Here is a 21,485-nt window from a genome sequence, read left to right as displayed (position 1 = left end):
AGTTTACAACCCATCAGCATCATCTGATTTTTTGGAGGTTCCTCTGGAGCATGTCATTTGTCTCTCCAGACAGTTTTATTGTCTTGAGCCCTTAGGGCTATTGGGGAAGAATTAGCCTTAACATGGGACATCCTGGGTAGGAGATGCCCATGGGGTAAAGGCGTTGACCTCTTGGCTCTCTTCCTTCAACGTGTGAGAAGAGTAGTAGTTGAGCCAGACATCCTTTCGTTAAACCAGATGGTCTATAATTCAATCAGTTGGCTGGTTTACACTTCCGTTTCTCATGAGAAGTCAGAGAGGGTAAGAGAAGGTCAGTTACTGTAGAGGCCAGTTCTGTTACAGAAGTCTAAGTCTAAGTCTCTTTAGAAGAGAGTGCAATTAATTTCCCTCTAAGCACTGCCTTTGCAGCTTCCCACAAAGTAGCTAATGATACCTCGCTGTGATCATTCTGGTCTAAGTGATTTTTTAATTCCTCTCTTATGTTTTGTAGTAGTAGTGAAATGGTCAATCTCCAGGATTTATAGGATTTTCCTGTGCCCAAAGTAAAAGACATTGTAACTGGTCCGTGATCTGAAATGGTTATGGGTTCAATGTGACACTCCGTGACTTAATGGACATCTGGTTTTGAGACACAAAAAAGGATGTTTTAAGCGCCAGATATCAACAAGCCCAAGCTCCTCCATCATATTGTACAATGCTTTAGCCTTTCGAGTTTTAGGACCTTGCTCAGAAGGGCATCTGTCTATCTTTTGGTTCACGACACAATTAAAATCTCCTCCAATTATAATTGCTCCCTTTGCATTTCCCGCTAAGGGTGCTGCAATTTCTTTAAAGGAGCCCAGGTCTTCTTCATTTGGAGTGTACAGATTCAAAATCGTTATACTCCATGTACTGCTACTGAGTGCTTCAACCCCTTCAACTGATCCAAAAATACACAAACAAATACACACAGAAATACACACATAGTGTGATTGCAACAAGCCACCAGGTTGCCCCAGGATAGAAAGCTAGTCGCCTTGATTGCCGTACTCTCATCAGAGTGTGTGGCATTCATAAGCATCCCCCTTCCCCTCTCAGACCCAAATTATAACTAAATCATCCATATTACAGTTTTAGCCATTCTTTATTGTCTGCAGATCATTTAACATCGCCTGATGAATGTTTATATGGTGGGATTATCCACTCGGTTTAAACTATACAAACCTTAAGATCAACACTCGTATATAAACGTCAACGTCATTTACAATGTCGTCTTGGATGAATGCTCTGACATCCACAGGGTTCAGCGGCTTGTCTGTCCTCCGGCTCCCCTGGGTCTTCCAGCTGTCCTGTATCAGCTCACTCTCAAGTATGTCCCGTTCCTCCACTCCCACCTCGATCCCGAACTCTCTCAATGTTGGCTGCACCTCCAGCAGCGAAGGGAAAACCGTCACTCCTGTTTCCAGAAAAAGTTTTAGTTGTGCTGGGTATGGCGACTCAGCTTTAATGTTTTTTTTCCCTAAGCTTCTTTATCACCTTGTGTACCTTCTTCCTTTTCCTCTGTAAGTCAGGCGAGTCATGGTCAAAGTTAACCTTCTGACCGTGAAACTCGATGTCTCATCGTTTCCAAGCCTGCTGCAGGACTGTTTGTTTCATGCCAAAATCCAAAAATCGTACAATTACAGGTCTTGGTGACACCGTGTCCTCGTTCGGTTTCGGAGCGGGAGCTCTGTGCGCCCTTTCAAGCTTGATGTACAATTTCCCCTGTGTGTCCAGCGAAGTTTGTAAAAAGTCTGTTATAAAAAAGTCCAAAGACCATGTCGCTCTTCTCTGCCCCTTCTCTTATCCCATACAGCCTGATATTGTTGTGCCGAAGTCTGTTCTCCATGTCGTCACATTTGGCTGTTAGGCTAACTTCTCTCCTCAGCAAATAGCCCAAATAGCTCAAAGCTCTTTCCTGCCGTATGCTCCTAACCTCTGTATGCTCCTATCCTCTGCGGATAGCCTCTCAAATTCAGTCTGCCAAAGACAATGATGGTGCACTTCTACACAGCCATCATTGAGTCCATCCTCAGCTCCTCCATCACCATCTGGTACGCTGCTGCCACTGCCAAGGACAAGGGCAGACTGCAGTGTGTCATTCGGTCTGCAGAGAAGGTGATTGGCTGCAATCTCCCGTCTCTCCAGGAGCTGTACACATCCAGGACGCTGAGGCGTGCAGGAAAGATTGTGGCTGATCCCTCCCACCCTGGACATAAACTCTTTCAGACACTCCCCTCTAGCAGGAGGCTGCGGTCCATCAGGACCAAATCCTCACGCCACAAGAACAATTTTTTCCCGTCATAATTTTTACTGTTCTGATAGCTTCTTTTTAATAGATGTGTCATGCACCAACCTCACCAAATTCCTCGTATGTGTAAAATCGTACTTGGCAATAAAGCTTTTTCTGATTCTGATTCTGATTCTGATTCTGATTCTGATTCATTCAATCTTTCCATCTGTTGCTTTATTTCACCCATTGATGTCTCCAGCCTGCTTAACAACAGGTTGGTGTCCCGGAAAGCTTCTCCATTCTCCTGTCGGAGCTTACATAGCTCTGCTATCATCTCTGATTCACTGCTTGTTTCGCAGGTGTTAGCCCCAGGTGGTGATGTTGCTGCTAATGTTAGCTGCTTCTGGCTGGTCTTCATTTCTTCTTGTTTAGTTGCTTTATTGTCCCTCTTGTTTACTTTCTGGCTGCCGTTCATTGCCGTGGAATTGTCCCTGTTACTTCTCGTGTTCATTCGTCGGGTTTATCTATGCTTTAGGCTATTTTTGTTATGGGTCTGACGGAGCTGGGTTTTCGAGCGGCTGCCTATGCCATGTCGAAAGCGGAAGTTTCGAATCCTTTTATTTTTTAATGCAGATTGTACAGTTGTACTGTGTGGATACCTATGGATACCTCATCCACCACTAGGTGAAGTAATGTCACCTTGTCGGCAGAATTCTTGAATGCACAAGTTTTATCGAGGTTTATGTAATAATTTCGGTGAACAAAACTAGCCATCAGAATAATTTGCCAGGTGTTATATTCACAGAAAATTTGTCCACACAGGTGTTTTAATGTGTAGTCAGTCAGTCAGCCAAGTTTTCAGCATGTTGCTCTGCAGGTGGTTACACGTGAGCGATGAACTCTCTCCACATGACTGCTCCTGTAACAAAGCCTGAGCTAGAAGTACTCTGAGTCCTGACTGCATCTGAATGTTGCGCTTACATAAACTTTCTCCATCTCTTTTGGCAGAAAATCTTTTTCTGTGTCACTGGATATCTGAGTGCAAAGATAAGATAAGACTCAATTGATCCCACACCAGGGAAATTAAGTCATTACAGCCAGCAAGCATTACAAAAAGCAAAAACAATGGCACAGAAGGGTCAAGATAAAAAGTATACAGGATATACAGTAGAACAGAAAATAAACTATCTATATGCACATTATGTACAGATTATAAAAATACAAAATGACATTAAAATACTACTGCCCATAAAAATACTATTTCCTATATTCTTATGAGAAAACTGGCAGTGTCATATGATGTATTGTACTTGAGAAACACTGTTGCATGGAAAGGACATTGAATTTCACGATCCATGTATTATGCACAATACGTACAGTTTATAAAAATACTGTTGCTAACATGGATAATAGTGTTACTGCACACTTGAAAAAAAAATATCTACAACCAAATAAGATGTAATGGCATTGCACCAGATGAAATGGATAATGTGAGCATATATTAGCCTTGATAAGAGCCATGCAAGGAAACAGTAGGCCTGTGATGTAGAATTGGAGAAAAAAGCATCAACACGGTGCTACATTACACAATGCTGGTGTTAAACAGTCTGACAGCTGTAGGAATGAAGGACCTGCGATAGTGTTCTTTCTTACATACTTTCCTACTCTTCAGTAGCAGACTGCTGCATCCACAGCAGTCTGCAACTGAAGGAGCTGCTTATACCCTCCACTGTCTCATGCAAGGAGTGGGATGGGTTGTCCATGATCAATGTCAGCCTGGTGAATATCCTTCTCTCAGCCACCACCTTCATGGTGTCCAGAGGGCAGTCCAGGACAGAGCCAGCTCTCCTGACTAGTTTGTTCAATCTTTTTCTGTCCCTCTCTGAGCTTCCACAACCCCAGCAGACCACCACATAGAAAACTGCAGATAGCCCCACAGAGTCTTAAAATGTTTTTAACAGTGACTTACATACTCCAAAGGACCTCAGTCTTCTAAGCAGGTGTAGATGACTTTTGGCCCCTCCTATATAGGACATCTGTGTTGTTTGTCCAGTCCAGTTTGTGGTTAAGATGAACACCCAAGTATTTGTACACGTTCACAATCTCAATGTCAAAGCCCTTGATGTTCACCAGTGTAGTCTGTGGTACCTTCATTCAGAAATCAATCACCATCTCCTTCGTCTTGCTGGCGTTTATGTGTAGGTGGTTCAGCGGCCTACAAAGTTGGTTATGATCTCCCTGTATTCCTTTTCGTTCCCCTGTGATACATATCCAACAATGGCTGTATTATCTGAGACCCTCTGGATGTGACAGCTGTCGGTGTTGTGTCTTAAGTCTGATGTGTAGAGGGTGAAGAGGAAAGGGGAAAGCACTGCGCCCTGTGGAGCCCCTCTGCTGCAAACTACCACACCGAACATGCAGTCTTGAAGCCTCACATACTGTGGTCTATTGGTGCAGTAGTTGATGGTCCATGCAGCAAGGCAGTCTACTCCATCTCCTTCCAGCTTCCCCCTAAGCAGATGGTCGATTGTGTTGACAGCACTACAGAGGTCAAAAAACACAACCCTGGCTATCCCAGTGTTCTCCAGATGAGAAAGATATCGATGGAGCAGGGTGATGACTGCATCCTCTATTATTCTATGAATGTGTGTGTGAGTGGGCAAATGCAGACTTGTAATGTAAAGGCACTTTGAGTTGTCATCGGGCTATATAAATACAGTCCATTTACCATTTAGAGTTTTCAACCAACTCACCCTGGAGTTATTACTCTGTTCTGCCGACCTTTCAAATTAGTTTGTCATGAGATTTGGCATTCAGTGAATTCTGTACCATTTTATTCAATTCAATTCAATTCAATTCAATTCAATTCAATTCAATTCAATTCAATTCAATTCAATTCAATTCAATTCATATTCCTTTATTCGTCCCTCGAGGGGAAATTCCGAATTTCACAGCAGCATCAATAACAGAATAGAATATTAAAAGACAAAGTGCATGCAGTTAACACAAAGTATATACAAAAGGGTGTACCGGGAATAGTATTTACAGACCTAAAATATTGCACAGTTTACAGAAAAAATATTGCACAGATTACAGGCTTTTATGTACTGAAATATTGCACAGATTATTGCCCAGGTTATTGCACAGATTGTTTTCCAAAAAATTGTTCAGTTCAGCTATTGCACAGAATGTTATGCAGGTTATTGTACCGCCTACTTGGAGCAGTTTCTATTGTAAAGTCTGATGGCTGCAGGAAGGAAAGACCTGCGATACCACTCCTTCACACACTTTGGATGTAGCATCCTGTCACTGATGGAGCTCCTCAGTGCAGTGAGTGTGTGTTGGAGGGGGTTGCAGTCATTGTCTGTCATGGAAGACAGCTTGGCTGTCATCCTCCTTTCCCCCACCTCCTCCACCTGTTCCAGAGGGCATCCCAGGACAGAGCTGGCCTTTCTGATGAGTTTGTCCAGCCTCTTCCTGTCAGCTGCTGTGATGCTGCTCCCCCAGCAGGCTACACCATAGAACAAGGCAGAGGCCACAACAAGTCATAGAAGGTCTTCAGGAGTGCCCCCCGCATCCCAAAAGACCTCAGCCTCCTGAGCAGGTAGAGTCTGCTCTGTCCTTTTTTATAAAGTCCAGTGGTGTTATGAGTCCAGTCCAGTTCGTTGTTCAGATGAACATCCAGGTACTTATAAGATGTGACCATCTCAATGTCTCTTCCCTGGATGTTCACTGGTGATGGGGGAGAGTGCGGGCGGCGGCGGCGGAAGTCCACAACCAACTCCTTGGTTTTATCCGCATTGATCAGCAGGTGGTTCTGCTGACACCAGTCCACAAAATCCTGAATAAGTCCTCTGTATGACCTATCGTCCCCATCTGTGATGAGGCCGACAATGGCAGAGTCATCAGAGAACTTCTGCAGGTGGCAGGTGGGTGACAGGTGGGAAAAGTCCGCTGTATAAAGGGTGAAGAGGAACGGTGCCAGCACCGTTCCCTGGGGGGCCCCCCACACTGCAGAGGACAGTCCCTGACACACAGTCCCGTGTCCTCACATACTGTGGACGGTTGGAGAGGTAATCCACTATCCAGCATGTAAGGTGTTGGTCCACTCCTGAAAGCTCCAGCCTGTTCCTCAGGATGGCTGGCCTGATGGTGTTGAAAGCACTGCTGAGGTCCAGGAAAAGGACCCACACAGAGCTCCCCGGCAGCTCCAGGTGAGACAGGGCTCAATGGAGGAGGAAGATGAGGGCATCGTCCACTCCGATGCCAGGCTGGTACGCGAACTGCAGCGGGTCCATGGACGAGCTCACCAGGGGGCACAGGTGGGCAAGGACCAGCCGCTCCAAGGTCTTCATGAGGTGCGATGTTAGTGCCACCGGCCTGTAGCAGCTAGGGTCCTTAGGATGTGGGGTCTTTGGCACAGGTACCACGCAGGATGTCTTCCAGAGTCGCGGCACCCTTCCCAGCCTCAGACTCAGGTTGAACAAATGTCCAATGATCCCGCTCAGCTGATCAGAGCAGGATCTGAGGAGTCTGGGACTGAGGCCATCCGGTCCTGCAGCCTTCCTGGTCTTTAACCTCCTCAGCTGATTTCTCACCTGGAGAGGTGTGAGAGACAAGTTGGAGCAGGGGGGTTGAGTGTCTTGTGAAGTGGCTGGGGGGCTGGGAGGAACAGTGGGGGGAGGCGTTGGAGGTGGTGAGCTGAATACTGTGGGGGGGGGGGGTACTTGGGCAGAGTGCTGGCAGAACAAAGGAGGGCTTCTGCAGGGCTGGTATAGCTGGGGGAGGGGCAGATGCTTCCTCAAACCTGCAGAAGTAGCTGTTCAGCTCATCTGCCCACTTTGAATCCCGGCTGCCTGGGAGTTTGGCTTCTGGTGGTCTGAAATGGTTTTCAGGCCTCTCCAGACTCCTCTGGTGTTGTTCTCCTGCAGCTGTTCCTCCATTCTCCTCCTGTATTTGTCCTTCACCTCCCTGAGTTTCCTTCTGAGCTCCCTCTGAACAGTTTTCAGTTCCTCTTTGCTTCCTGACTTGAAGGCCCTCTTCTTCTCCTTTAGAAGAGCCTTAATGTCAGGATTAATCCAGGGTTTGTTGTTGGAGTGACACCGTACAGTCCTGGTGGGTACAGTGTTCTCCACACAAAAGTTTATGTAGTCCGTGATGCTGTCTGTCAAACTGTCGATGTCCTCCTCATGAGAGTCGTTGAATATATCCCACATGGTTGTCTTGAAGCAGTCCTTCAGAGCCTCTTCAGCCTCGTCAGACCACCTCTTCACTGTGCGGGACACAGCTGGTTGCCTGTTGACAAGGGGCTTGTAGACAGGCAGGAGATGAACCAGGTTGTGATCAGCTCTTCCCAGAGGAGGGAGGGGTGATGATTCGTATGCCTCCTTGGTGTTGGCATAGAATAAGTCCAGTGTTTTATTGTCTCTGGTGGCACATGTGACATACTGGATGAATTTGGGCAGAGTGGAGGACAGAGAGGCATGATTAAAATCCCCAGAGATCAGTAAGAAGGCCTGTGGTTTCTGGGTCTGCAGCCTGCTGATCACGGTGTTCATGACGTCACAGGCTGCGTCAGCGTTAGCAGAGGGAGGAATATACACAGCCACCACTATGGCGTGTGAGAACTCCCATGGCAGATAATATTGCCTCAGACTAACAGCCAACAGTTCAATGTCCGGGCAGCAGTGCTGCTCCTTGATAGTGATGTGCCTGGAGTTACACCATCTATCGTTCACAAATATTACCAGCCCTCCAAATTTCCTCTTACTGCTCTTCTCTGTCCGGTCCGCTCGAACGAGTGAAAATCCATGCAGCGCCACAGTCGCGTCCATGTGCTGCATTCCCAGCCAAGTCTCCGTGGAAAGTAGCAAACTGCACCGCTGGTAGTCCTGCGTCAGCGCTGCCAGCTAATCCATCTTGTTGGGGAGAGATCTTACATTCCCCATGATGACGGACGGGAGAGTCGGTCTGTAAGCTCTCCTCCTGTTGCGACGTTTAATACCTGCGCGGCACCCCCGCATCCTCCTCCTTAACTCACGGGGGACATCAGGTTGCTCCTGCGGCCGCACAGCTGTGTTACGCAGGGTCAGCAGCTGATCCCTACTGTAAACAATGGGAGCCATTGTCTCTCAGGGACCCACAGATGCGGAGAAAGTGTACGGGTTGTAAAAAGTGATTACGAAGTGGCGCCAGAGTCACCGTGTTTAATGTCTCTGATGCGCCAGATTTTAACAAACACGTAGATTAAAAAGAATAATAAAAGAAGATGCACAAGAAAGCAGAAAAAAAATAAGAAAAACTCTTAAAGTCTAGCGAGCTGCTGTAAAAGGCTGCCGCTCGTACAGCGCCTAGTATAAGCAGGCCTTCTGTTACATTACCCACTTCAGAGGCCAGAGTCATTACTCCTCAACCCCAAGGAATTTTGTTGAAAAAGTTAAGCAGCCTATTCACATTTTTAAAGTTGTATATATGCAGAGACTCAACACCAAATGGCCTCTTCAAACTATTACATTAAGATACAAATACAAAATCAATGGATTGTTGAATGAGTTGACTATAACATACTGTACAAATTCATAGTACTCACCTCGAATTAGATCGAGCATTTTCCTGCTTGTTTTAATCACATCCATTCTCACACAGTGGAATCTCTGTCAAGTTGAAAGGTGGTTTTGGTGATGTCCTCTGATTCAAAGACCAGCCCCCAAAATTCAGCAGACTGCAACTTTGCTCTTAGTTTGTGCAGTGCTCCACATTATCCATGTTGTCTCCCTTCTTTATAGGTAGTGGTTTGCTAAAGTAGCCACTTAATAGCTATTTCTGGACATCTGTCAAAGTAGAGTACTTCTTTAGCTAAAAAGTGTTGACAAGAAACACGCGTAGACAAGAAATGTATATTGGTGACAAAAGACAGTCAGTTGTTGCTGTCTTCTTCTGTTAAGTTCTATGGCAGTTGGCATTCATAAGTGTTGCATCACTGCCGTCTGCTGGATTGTAGCGTCACAATGCAAACTATTTACAGTGTCCACCCAAAGTGATCTTATTCATGACATTGTCCATTCTATAAACCAAATCCAATTCACTTGCTGCCTGGTATGCAATGCTGTGTTTTCATATAACTGGATCAGAAGTACTTTATTGATCCCAGAGGGGAAATTATTTTAGTTATTTTAGGTGCTCCTTACAACAATTTAAAACAAAATATAAAATAGACATATAATACAAAATATATACACTGATAACTAAACAAAATATATAGTGTTTAGTTATCAGTGTATATATTTTGCGCTGTTGATGTTAAGCTTTTAAATTGTCACACATGCATAACTGCATACCAGTTACCTGCACCACTTGTTACGAATAGGTTTTATTGCATGAAAGCATGTCAAGTGTTTTTAATAGCTTCTTTTTAATAGATGTGTCATGCACCAACCTCACCAAAGCAAATTCCTTGTATGTGTAAAATCGTACTTGGCAATAAAGCTTTTTCTGATTCTGATTCTGATTCATTCACCACTCACTGTCACTGTCAATATAAATACCTGCACTTTGTAAATTTCACTGTATATATAGTTTATTGCCTCATTATTCTTTGTTTTGCTTTGTCCTCATTGAGCTGTATGGATTTTTTTCATGTGCATGTACATTGAGTGCAATGTTAACACGGGTGCACACATACTGGGCCAATAAAGCTGATTCTGATTCTGATCAAATCTATGAGCAACAGTTGTCATTTTAGATGTGAAAACCATGGTTGTCTGCTGCTTTTGTGTGCTTCTATCTGAAATCAAGGAACAATTTGTTTTAAAAAAACTAAGCCTGCATTTTGAGTGGTAAATGTGCCACAGCTCTCACTGTAAATTGCCTATGCGTAGTTTCTTTTATTTTTTTAAATTATTTTTTGGGCTTTTCTAGCCTTTATTAAAGAGACAGCTGAAGGTATGACAGGAAAGGGGGAAGAGAGAGAGGGGACAACACGCAGGGAATCGAACCAGCGGCCATTGCAGAGAACTAACAGCCTTGATACATAGGGCGCACAACCTATCAACTGAGCTATAGGTGCGCCCAAACCTATAAGTTTCTAAAGTAGAAAGCTTGAAAAAGTACCTGGCATTTTACATAAACACTTTCAATGAACCACTAAAGCTTTAGGAGAGATACCTTTTCCTCATGATGCTGAACAGTGCAGTCAGCCCGATATTGTAGGTTATTAACTGCCACCACCAAGCAAATATTTTGGAAAGATCCACATGTCCTTTGTGTTCAGGATCAACTCTATCGCTATAATTTGACTGGTTCTTTCCTGGTGTGAACTTCTGTGATTTGTGTATTTGAGCTCATGACATCAGAAAGATCTTGAAGCAGTCATGATTTCTCTGCACTAGTACCAGCTTGTAAAACTGTGCTGATCTTGACATATTTTCCTCCTCAGAAGTCAGAGAATTATCACTGCCCAAGAGGTGCAATTAGTTTTTTATGTTTGAGGTGCGTTATTTTTCTTCTAGTGTCGGCCTTAATTGGGTTATTGTGTTTTTGCTGTCTCAGTCTAATGCTGCCTGTTTTTGTTGTTTTTGTTGTTGTGTTTGTTGCAGTGTTCCTGCGCAGCCACAAGAGTCTGGAGTCTGTTGATCCTCAATTCACCATGCGAAGAAAGATGGAGCAGCTGCGAGAGGAACTGGAGCTCATGGAGCAACTACGAGACGTGAGACACACTTAACCTCACTGTTTACTAATTATTCGTAATCACATTTTCCTGTGATTTAAGGAAAATTCTGTTTTGGGGTTTGTTTTTTGTTTTGTTTTTATACAACCTGGGACTTGATTTTGTACTTCTGTGCACCCATTCAATCAGTGATTCAAAAAATGTATTTACCGTGTTTCTTTCCTAGATGTGGGAACATGACATCAAGACAGCACAGACAGGGCAGATGATCACGTTTTAAATCAGACCCCAATCAAACCAAACCCCAATCTTTGTTGTTGTAAACTGTGTAAATGGCGAATGGACTGTATTTTCTATAACGCTTTGTCTTTGTGGCAGAGTTGAGCTTTGCTCAACACATTATTATATACTAACTGGAAAAACTGCATTAAAAACTTGTATAGCTCACAGGACAGTGTCTTATACTGTTAGTAGTGTGGAACTGAGGCAGAGCAATCCTTTAAATTTTGTGGACTGACTTTCTTTTTTAATGTTAACCCATACTCGCACATACCTATTGATATTGTTGTTTACTCCTCAGAGCATCGAGAGCAGACTGAAGGTGGTCCTTCCTGAAGACCTAGGATCATCTCTGATGGATGGCGTTGTGCTCTGTCATCTGGCTAATCATATTCGCCCACGCTCTGTTGCCAGCATCCACGTTCCCTCGCCTGCAGTGGTACTTCTGAAACTATCAGTCATGACCTTTGATCCCTGAGATGAATATTCTTAATACTCTAAAAACCAAAGTGCATAAAATGTAACACTCCAGAGATTCTGTGACATATTCTCTTTAAACAAGTTGCACATAAGACTGGTGATTATTGAAATGGAAATGTATTTTGTTTGCAGGATCCTAAGTGTAGAACAGTATTCCTTCTGTATAAATGCATCTTTGTGTTACTCTGTGCTTCCAGCCCAAACTCAGTATGGCCAAGTGTCGGAGAAATGTGGAGAACTTCCTGCATGCCTGCAAAAAAATTGGCGTACCAGAGGTAAGACCAACCTGTTCTTACTCCTAACTGTCACATATGGGCACTTGGCCAGAGCCCCTTGGTGTCGCTTTACAAAGCACGGGATACCCCTTTATTATCATTTTTCAACGTGCACGGTAGTCTGATAGACTTCTATAGGGCCGTTCTCACTCTCAATGCAGCAAATGACATTGTATAAAGAGCAAGAAAAGTCCACCTGTAGAGGAGTTTGGGGTGGGTGAATGGGTCAAGCACAGGATCTCCACCCAGGAAACCTGGATTTGTGTCCAATGTGAAACCAGAAGTGGAGGCTTTTTTTTGTATGTGAAGTAAGGTAACAAACCTAGTAGTTTTGGTACTTAAACCTAACCAAAGTGCCACTGTTTTACAACGTTGACCTTGTGATTATTGTTGTTCTCAGCAAGCCTTATTTTGAAAAAAATTGGACGTTGTTAAGCTTATGTTGCTTTATTCCTGCTAACTTGACTGTGGAGCCCTGCACATTGAAAAATGACTAAAGGTCCCCAATGTCTGAAACAGTGACACCAGGGTGCCCTGACCATCTTCTATATGTGACGAATTGGAGGTGAGAATGTATTGGTAAGACATGCCACTTTATACAATAATCAAACCACCACCCAGTTAAAGCTGTGACAACAGTATAGTCACCTCGAACTGGGAGTCATTTTGAAGTTTCTTCCTGTTTTTTCCAAAACTTACCACAAGTAACATTTCTAATATGGCATCAAACGCTGATGACTTTTTCTGTTAAACTCTTGTCAAACTCAAAGATTGATCTTTAAAAAAATCTTTGTAAAAAAAATCCAACATGGTCACTGGTGTTATTGTATAATATATGTATAATCAAGCCACTGCAGAGCTTGATGACAAGCCGATCATTTGAATCAGGTGTGGTGGAGGAGGGAAACATCTAAAACATGCAGGTCAGGGGGGCCCGGGGACCGGAATTGAGAAACACTGGTATACAGTATTGACCACACCATGACAGCACCAGTTTCAGCTTTTCACATTCATTGCTGAAATTTGAACAGTTGAATAATGTCAGATTGCCACAATTTGCTTCATAAGTTCATCATAAAGTTCTCAGTTCTCAGTTTTAATACAGCCAAATCTGAATCCACTGACATGACACAAATCTCTGAGGTCGGGACCATATAGATCCAGTATGATTTATATGTCCCGAGGATATCATATCTCCAATGTCCACAAATCATATGATGCTCCTCATAATTCCAGATATTGCCTTATAATCATCACAAGTATATACCTTCAGTATCAAAATAATCCAATGATAGTCATCTAGCACCCATTGTTACACTGTAAACAGGAACTGCTAATGGCTAAATACATACAAATGTTGAGTAAAAAAACAGGGCCCATATTGTAGTCCACTGAATCCTTATCAACATGATGCTCCCTGTTTCCATTTCCAAAACAGCATATGAAATGGGGGCAGATGTTGTCCTGATTTTGTTTAAGGGGTGGGCCACAGTGCCAGACTTTGAAAACATCTGTTGTAGAGGATTGGTGCATTTAATCGGCAGTTTTATCTGGGTATGCCAGATAACCAGAGTAACTGATAAACAAAGATAAAACAAATTCTGAAAATCAGCCCACAGATTTTAACCAGCAACCTCCTATCAGAAAACACCCCCAGTTCTGATCATAATCCTTAACAGTTTCACTTTGTCATCGTTTTGTTTTTGGCTGATTGTTGATCAAATATACACAATACATAAAATGAACTGTGCAGGTGTCCTGCGAATAAAACTATTATGTTTACAGGGTCACATTAATGACAATGCAACATTAGCAGCTACATTATCTCATGATTTATGTATGTCAGGTGAAAACTGCAAGAATTTTTACAGGACACCATTGACAACACTGAACTGTAAACCAGATCTGGGAGACTGTTGATTCCATTTTTAACAACAAGCTATTTGTCCCAGGATCCTCCTGAAATCAGAACTGATGCCTGAAATGACATTTTGTTACAGAAATGTGACATCACATGATCCTTTAAATTTTCCGCTTTCAGACTTAATTAAAGCGCCCTGTAAATTTCCTTTACAATCAAAAAGAAAGAAACAATATACTCTGCCTGGGAGATCCTAATCTCAAAGCCAAGATCTACTGAATACAACATTTGAATATGTGCCTGTTACTACCAAATAATGTTTCTATCTCTAATTGAAAACTTTGGAACCACTCAACATTTTCCCAGAACTAGTTTACTGTTCCTGCCTGACGCCTTCTCATTGCTTCTAAACACCATTGCTTTGCTGCTCGTGGCTTCCAGCTTCCTCCATCATGACAGGAGTCAAACAAAACAACAGCCTCAGTCTGAAACAGAGCTGTTATGGGTTAAGTGTGTGTGTGTGTGTGTGTGTGTGTGTGTGTGTGTGTGTGTGTGTGTGTGTGTGTGAGAGAGAGAGAGAGAGAGAGAGAGACTGGATATTGAAAACTTTTGATTTTACTTTTTTCTGTAAAAAAAAGATCTACTGTACACTTAGCATGCTGACTGGATGTGTAAAAAGAGAATGCAGTGAGTCAGTACAAGTATAGCAGCTGAACAAGTGTCTTGAAACTGTCCAGTTACTGTTCTATGGTCTTACTGGTGGAGTCTGGGAAATACAGCAGCAGGAAAGAGAAAACCAAAGTAGAAGTTCAACATTTTGAAAAATAAACTCCATGGCTTTGTGGCCAAGAGTTAGGTGAGAAGATCAATAGCACTCTCATATCTGTATCCTAAATTTGAAATAGGATGGGTTCAGACTACTAGCCATACGATTCATAAATGCAATATGCACTAACAATCTTCAGAGTCAATGTAAAATACTACTTTTGGGTTTAAACATCATCAAACACTCCCGTCACTTTTTGTCCTTTTTTATGGCATTTACTATTTTTAATTTTTTATAATCTGTATAAATGTACACATACATAGTTCTTTTTTTATTCTGTATCCTGTTTACTTTTTTTCATTTTGACCCCTTTATGCCACAGTGCTTACTCTTTGTAATACTTGCTGGCTGTAACTATGGAATTTCCCCAGCGTGGGATCAGTAAAGTCTTATCTTATCCTTGGCCTGGCTTGGCTTGTTGACATCATTATTTCATTTATCTGGGTAAATTCAGTGCTTTCCGCATTCTCTGAAAGTTAATGGTGTTTACATTCCTCTGTAACTGATATCTTCATTGTGTATTGCTGCACCACTTGGTGAGCCTGGGTCAACAAGGTCTGCATCAGGCAGTAGGGAACCAGGGCACCCTGATGAGAAGTGGGCTACTGAAACTAGACATGGATGGACAAGAGCAGAAAACCTGGAATTCTTGGAATCCTACCAGACAAGTAATCCAAGGGGGGTACATGGAGAGGATGTGGGATAACTGGATGCGTTGAAACCCAACATCTGGACTAACAATGAGACAACTGCTAGCTCAGTGTTCCAATATCCGCAAACGGCAGTTGCTATCACAACTAGATATTGATGACGTACAACACCAACGCTATGGGGAGCCAGGACGACAAGTCAGAGGGGATGTACAATCATCCTCCCCGCACTCTGAGATTGGGTACCACACCCAGCAACCAACACCCTTAACACAAGGGCAACTGACCTGTGATTGAAGATCATGGCTAAGCAAAGCACCTGGCATCCCTGGACCCTATGTCGGGTCCCGGCTGAGTGATAAAGTACCCTCTGGAAGTCTGCTTGAAGATGTGAATGCAGTACTTCAAACTACCTCTACTAGGACCATTCCAGAGACCAATCAGCTGATATACACATCTTAGGTATGGTGGCGCTGGTCATGGCGACACGCAGCAGCAGTGTGCGAGTGTGCTTGAGTGGGGGAAACTGATTTTTTAACTGGTTTTAACTATGGTTTTTAAGCGACTGAACAGCCTGTTTATTTGCAATACTGGCTGCTTTATTTTATACGTATTTTATATTCCTTTACTGAGTCATCATGGATTGATGGGTGTTTTTCTCCTGAACCTGCCCGTCATGGCAATGGCTGTCAACTCCCAACAAAGCAACCGATCCTACCGGCTCAGCTACAGCCGTGATTTTCTTATCCACTGCAATAATTCAGTGGCGGGGATCCCACTGGATGACATTCCGCCAGAGATCCGGAGGAACCAGGCTGAGAGTGGTTGCCCGGACAGGCTGACATCGACAGCGAGGGAAACAACGCTCTACAGACCCGGAGGCTGTCAGCGGTTGACAGCGGCACGAACGAGGAAGCGAGGCCAGAGAGGAGGCGTCCGACAGCGGCTGCCGCTTACCACTTCCCTCGATCGTCTTGGGTAACGTGCGGTCTTTAAGGAATAAAGTGGATGAACTCCAGGCGAATGTGAGGCATATTCCAGACTACACAAATGCGTAGTGTGATTGCTCTGACTGAGACTTGACTTAAGGATTATGATCAGAATCAGGATTTTGAAATTGACGGGTTTGGCCAGCCGTATAAGCTTGATCGTGACACACAGATCTCCGGCAAATCACTGGGAGGGGGCGTGTGCTTGTATGTAAATTCTCGCTGGTGCAGGACTGTCAAAATAAGAGAATCTGTATGTAGTCCCCACATTGAACTCTTATCTGTCTCGCTGCGCCCGTTTTACCTGCCACGGGAAATTCCACAGGTGTTCTTAACAGTGGTATAAATCCACCCCAGAGCTAATATGGCAGAAGCAGCGTCCACCATTGCTAAACTTGTGCACCGATTTCAAAGTATCTGTCCTGATGCCCCACATTTTATCCTTGGTGATTTTAACACTTGCAGCCTGAGCCAGCATCTTGGGCACCTGTACCAGTATGTTAAATGTGCAACACGACATGGGATAACACTGGATTTGTGCTATGGCACAATAAAGGGGGCCTATAAATCCTTTCCACTAACTCGCACTTGGCTCTTCTGACCATAACTGTGTCCTCCTTGCTCCGGTCTACCAGCCAGCTCTTAAGAGGGGGAAAGTTGAGCACAAAGAGGTTGCTCTGTGGACAGAGAGCACTGTTCGTGAATTGAATGGTTGCTTGTGCAACACAAACTGGGATGTTTTTAAAGACACTTGTACCACTTTAGATGAGCTGGCCCATACTGTGGTGAGCTACATTATCTTCTGTGAAGAGATGATCATCCCTAGAAAGACAATCACACTGTATCCGAATAATAAGCCCTGGGTTAGTAAATCCCTCAAGAATTCCCTTAATAGGAAAAAAATAGCTTATTATTAGACATTACAGAGCAAAGGGAAGCCCAAAAGATGGTGAGAAATGAAATTAGGCTGGCCAAAATGCAGTAGAAGAACAAGGTACAAGATGAACTTAGGAGTGGTGATTCTTGCTCCGCTTGGAGAGGAATCAAATCTATGGTGGGAATCCAGGACAAGAAGAAAAGAGTGTCTCATGCTGACAAATCTGACCTTACCCTGGCAAAAGAACTAAACCAGTTCTATTTGAGATTTGATTCCAATGATTTCTCTGATGAACTATCTGTGTTCAGGGCTGCTTCAGTAAGCAGTCAGATTCTGTTAGATGAAATCACTGTGTGGAGCACTTTTGAAAAGACCAACGTCAGGAAAAGTCATGGGCCTGATGGTTTTAGTGGTCGACTACTTAAATCCTGTGCCCCATTCTTAAGTGACATTTTCACATATATTTTTCAGTTGTCCTTGTCACTGAACAAAGTTCCCTCTTTATGGAAGGAAGCCATTATTGTCCCTGTGGCGAAGGAATCATCACCAAAAACACTAAATGATTATTGTCCTGTGGCCCTCACCTCAGTGGTGATGAAGAGTTTTGAGCATATGGTGAAAAAAGCTTGCTCTCTATGACACAGGCAATTATTGACCTACTCCAATTCGTCTATCAACCCAGGAAAGGGGTGGAGGATGCTGTGGCAACACTGCTGAATTTCGTTGTCAAGCACCTGGAGGGTACAAAAACACATGCACGGCTATGCTTTGCTGATTTCTCATCAGCTTTTAACTGTATGCAGCCTCATGTTCTTGCCCAGAGGCTGTCGAAAATACCCAGCATTGATTCAGGAACTATATGCTGGTTAATTGACTTTTTAACAATGAGGCCACAGAGAACTCGGGTCAATGAAACCCTGTCTGAATCCCTGCTGTGTTCCACAGGCTCACCCCAAGGGTGCGTCCTGTCACCACTGTTGTTTATGCTCTACACCAATTACTGTAAGAGCATGTTTGAGTCAAGATACATATTAAAATATGCAGATGACTTGGTGATTGTCAGCCTTTTGCAGGACGAGGAGGTGGGCCATGGACCTGTTCTTGACTACTTTGTTAGATGGTGTGATGACTCTTACCTGCAACTTAACGTGTCAAAAACAAAGGATATGATTCTAGATTTTCGGAAGAATCCACCTGTCACCACCCCAACCTTTCTTAAAGGCACAGCAGTGGAAGTAGTCAGCCAGTATAAGTATTTAGGCACCATCTTGGACAATAAACTGTCTTTTGAAACAAACTCTGACGCCATCTGCAGGAAAGCAAATCAGAGGTTGTTTTATCTGAGGAAACTGAGGTGTTTTAACGTTGATAAGAAGCTGCTTAAAATGTTTTATTCTTCTTTTATTGAGTCTATTTTAATTTTTGCTTTCATCTGCTGGTTTGGTAACCTCAGCATTTCAAATAAAAACAAGCTGAAGAATGTGGTCAAACTCTGCCAAAAAACAATCGGCATTGACTTGTATGATCTTGACCATCTGTATCAAGCTAGAGCCACTCAGAGGGCAAAGGTCATTTTGTTGAACCCTCTCCATCCTCTCCATACAGAGTTCCAGCTTCTTCCTTCTAAGAGAAGGTACTTTTTCCCCTGTAAGGTCAAATCCAACAGATACCTTAAATCATTCATCCCATCCGCGATTAAGTTTTTAAACAGCCTATAGTGGGAACAATACACCTACTAATTGTGATGAATTTTTACTGTATTTATTGTATTATTGTATTATTGCATTGTGTGAGTGATGTGAGATATGTATGCTCTGTTGTTGCAAATCAAATTGCCCTTCAGGGACATTAAAGTTTTTCAAATTCAAATACACCACAGCAACAGTGATTCTAGAGATGCTCGGCTATAAAATGAGAAGGAGGCTAGAGGCCAAGATCAAGACAACACAGAGAGAAGATAGTCAACTCTCAGAGCTCCAGAAAGGTGTGGAGAAGAAAGGGATTCCTAGGAAGTACCACCAACTAGAGACTGCCAAGCAAAGACTGACAGGTCTGGCTACTCATCTGAAGAGCTATGTACATATGTACATACATACATACATAGGATGTTCTCCACTGAGAAGTGTACTATCGGTGGCAGAATAGGAACACAAGAGTAGATCTATCCAGAACTGACACTGAAAGAGCATATGGGAAAAAGAGCCATCACCTGGCACCGATGCTCAGTGGGTAGCGTAAGAGCAGGCCACAGACATCCAAGAAAGAGTGTCAGGTATGAAGAGCTGGACAGGACCAGGCCCAGACATGATCCACACCTACTGGCTAAAGAAGCTAACTGCAGTCCATGAATGCCTGGCAGTACAGATGAACCAACTGCTGAAGGATGGGACCCACTCAGAGTGGTTGACCTAAGGGCGGATGGTCCTGATCATGAAGAAGGGTGCGATCCCATCCAATTATCGACCAACAACCTCTCTCTGTATAACATGGAAGCTCCTGTCAGACATCATACCAGCTAAGATGAAGAGGCAAATAGTCCAATATATGAGTGGTGTCCAGAAAGGAATTAGTAGCAATAGCAGGGGAGCCAAGCATCAGCTACTGGTCATAGAGCAGTCACCCAAGACTGCAAGACAAACCAACTTGTGCGCTGCCTGGATTAACTGCAAGATGGATCCTGGAATGCTTGGACATGTACAACATCAACAGGACACTACATGCCTTCATCAAGAACTCAAGGGCCCTGTGGAAAATGACTCTGGAGGTCAACTCAAAGCCAGTTGCACAAGTCACCATCAAGTGTGGCATATACCAAGGTGATGCACCACTACTGTTCTGCATAGGCCTGAAACCCTTCAGCCAGATCATCTCAAAGAATGCCTATGGATACCGGTTCCGAAGCGGAACAATAACCACCACCTCTACGTGAATGACATCAAGCTGTTTAGCAGGAATGAGCGAGACATGACTCCCCAATCCACATCTCCAGGATCTACAGCAACTACATCGGGATGTCATTTGAACTAGATAAATGTGGGTGGATGGTATCAAGAAGAGGGTAGATGATCAGAACCGAGGGGGATGAACTGCCAGGTGGCAGTATTGCAGATGTTCAGGACAGCTACAAATACCTTGAGATACCACAGGTAAATGGGAACCACGAGGAGGTTGCAAAGAAGTCAGCCAAAGCCAAATACTTATAAGTAAGGCAGGTCCAGGCTATTGATTGATTGATTTAATTTAATGACCACACAGCCGGTGGCTGGTGGAATTTGCTTTCAGTACAGCATGGTACAGGTTCCAACATTACATTAAACATTTAAACATTAAACATACAGTATAACATAAATAGACTTACAGACAGACACATTACATGATACATAATACATGAGGGTCGTGCTTAGTCCTATCAGCACATACATGCTGCCAGTCATCAGATACCCTGCTGTTATAATCAGCTGACCAGAGGAGGATATAGAAGCCACTGATATCATGGCCAGGAAGCTCCTCACAATGCATAGAGGGCTTCATTCCATTCCGCAGTGTACAGGAACATCTGTACTGACTATGGGCTGGAAGCCCCAAGGTCAAAATGGTCAACACCTCCTAAAGTGGTGGACAATGACCGAGTAAAGACTTGTGGGACTTCCAGATCCAAACTGACAAGATAGTGGTGGCTAACCAACCAGACAGACAAACAGAAGAAGGCAGTAGTGATGGATGTAGTGATTCCTTGCGACATCAAGGAGAAGGAAAAATACTGAAAGGAGCTAGAGAAGATGGGAGTAAAGGTAATGGTAATCCGAGCACTGAGGGCAATGATCCACAAACTGGGAGAGTGGCTTCTGCAGATTCCAGGAACATCCGAGGTCTCTTTCCAGAAGCCTGCAGTCCTAGGAACAGCTAAGATACTGCTCAGAACCCTCAAACTCCCAGGCCTCTATATACTGTATAGGCTTTGCTTAGCTTATCAGAAAGAGTGGAAGCAGGGGGAGGAAACCTCCCAGCACCTGTGAAGCTCATTAGTATTGTGTTATGTGCTGGACTTTTCCTTGTTCGGGACCAATAACTTGTAGATTAAACAGACAGTGAGTTAAGTGAGTTTATTTATTTATTTACATTTGGACCGAACCAGGTCAGCTGATTCCCCTGTTTCCAGGCTTTGTGCTAAGCTAAGTTACCCGTCTGACTATTCCCTTAAATCTGCAATAATAGGAATAAACAGAAGTGTTTTACACACCTACAGTGCAGCTACAGTGGTTGTTGAAACCTTAAGTTTGTGTTTACTAAATTTTCAAATGACAAAACAACATTCTTAGACCTTCTCACTTG

The 21,485-nt window shown here is 43.6% G+C and overlaps 1 protein-coding gene across 11 annotated transcripts in view; it reads left to right on the top strand.

Annotated features, from left to right (window-relative positions):
• The window catches only part of lrch1 (leucine-rich repeats and calponin homology (CH) domain containing 1), a 222,005-nt gene that overhangs the window by 190,623 nt on the left and 9,897 nt on the right, over positions 1 to 21,485 (top strand). For all 11 annotated transcript variants that reach the window (XM_070975848.1, XM_070975847.1, XM_070975845.1 and 8 more), the window contains 3 exons: positions 10,846 to 10,955; positions 11,497 to 11,634; positions 11,873 to 11,950. In XM_070975848.1, the coding sequence (XP_070831949.1) occupies positions 10,846 to 10,955; positions 11,497 to 11,634; positions 11,873 to 11,950 (326 nt within the window). The remainder of the gene's footprint in view (positions 1 to 10,845; positions 10,956 to 11,496; positions 11,635 to 11,872; positions 11,951 to 21,485) is intronic.

This window comes from Chaetodon trifascialis, chromosome 12, assembly GCF_039877785.1.
Source record: "Chaetodon trifascialis isolate fChaTrf1 chromosome 12, fChaTrf1.hap1, whole genome shotgun sequence".
In the NCBI taxonomy this organism is placed as follows: Eukaryota; Metazoa; Chordata; class Actinopteri; order Chaetodontiformes; family Chaetodontidae; genus Chaetodon; species Chaetodon trifascialis.
Note: the sequence above shows the minus strand (reverse complement) of the source record. Positions and strands in the feature narration are given on the sequence as shown.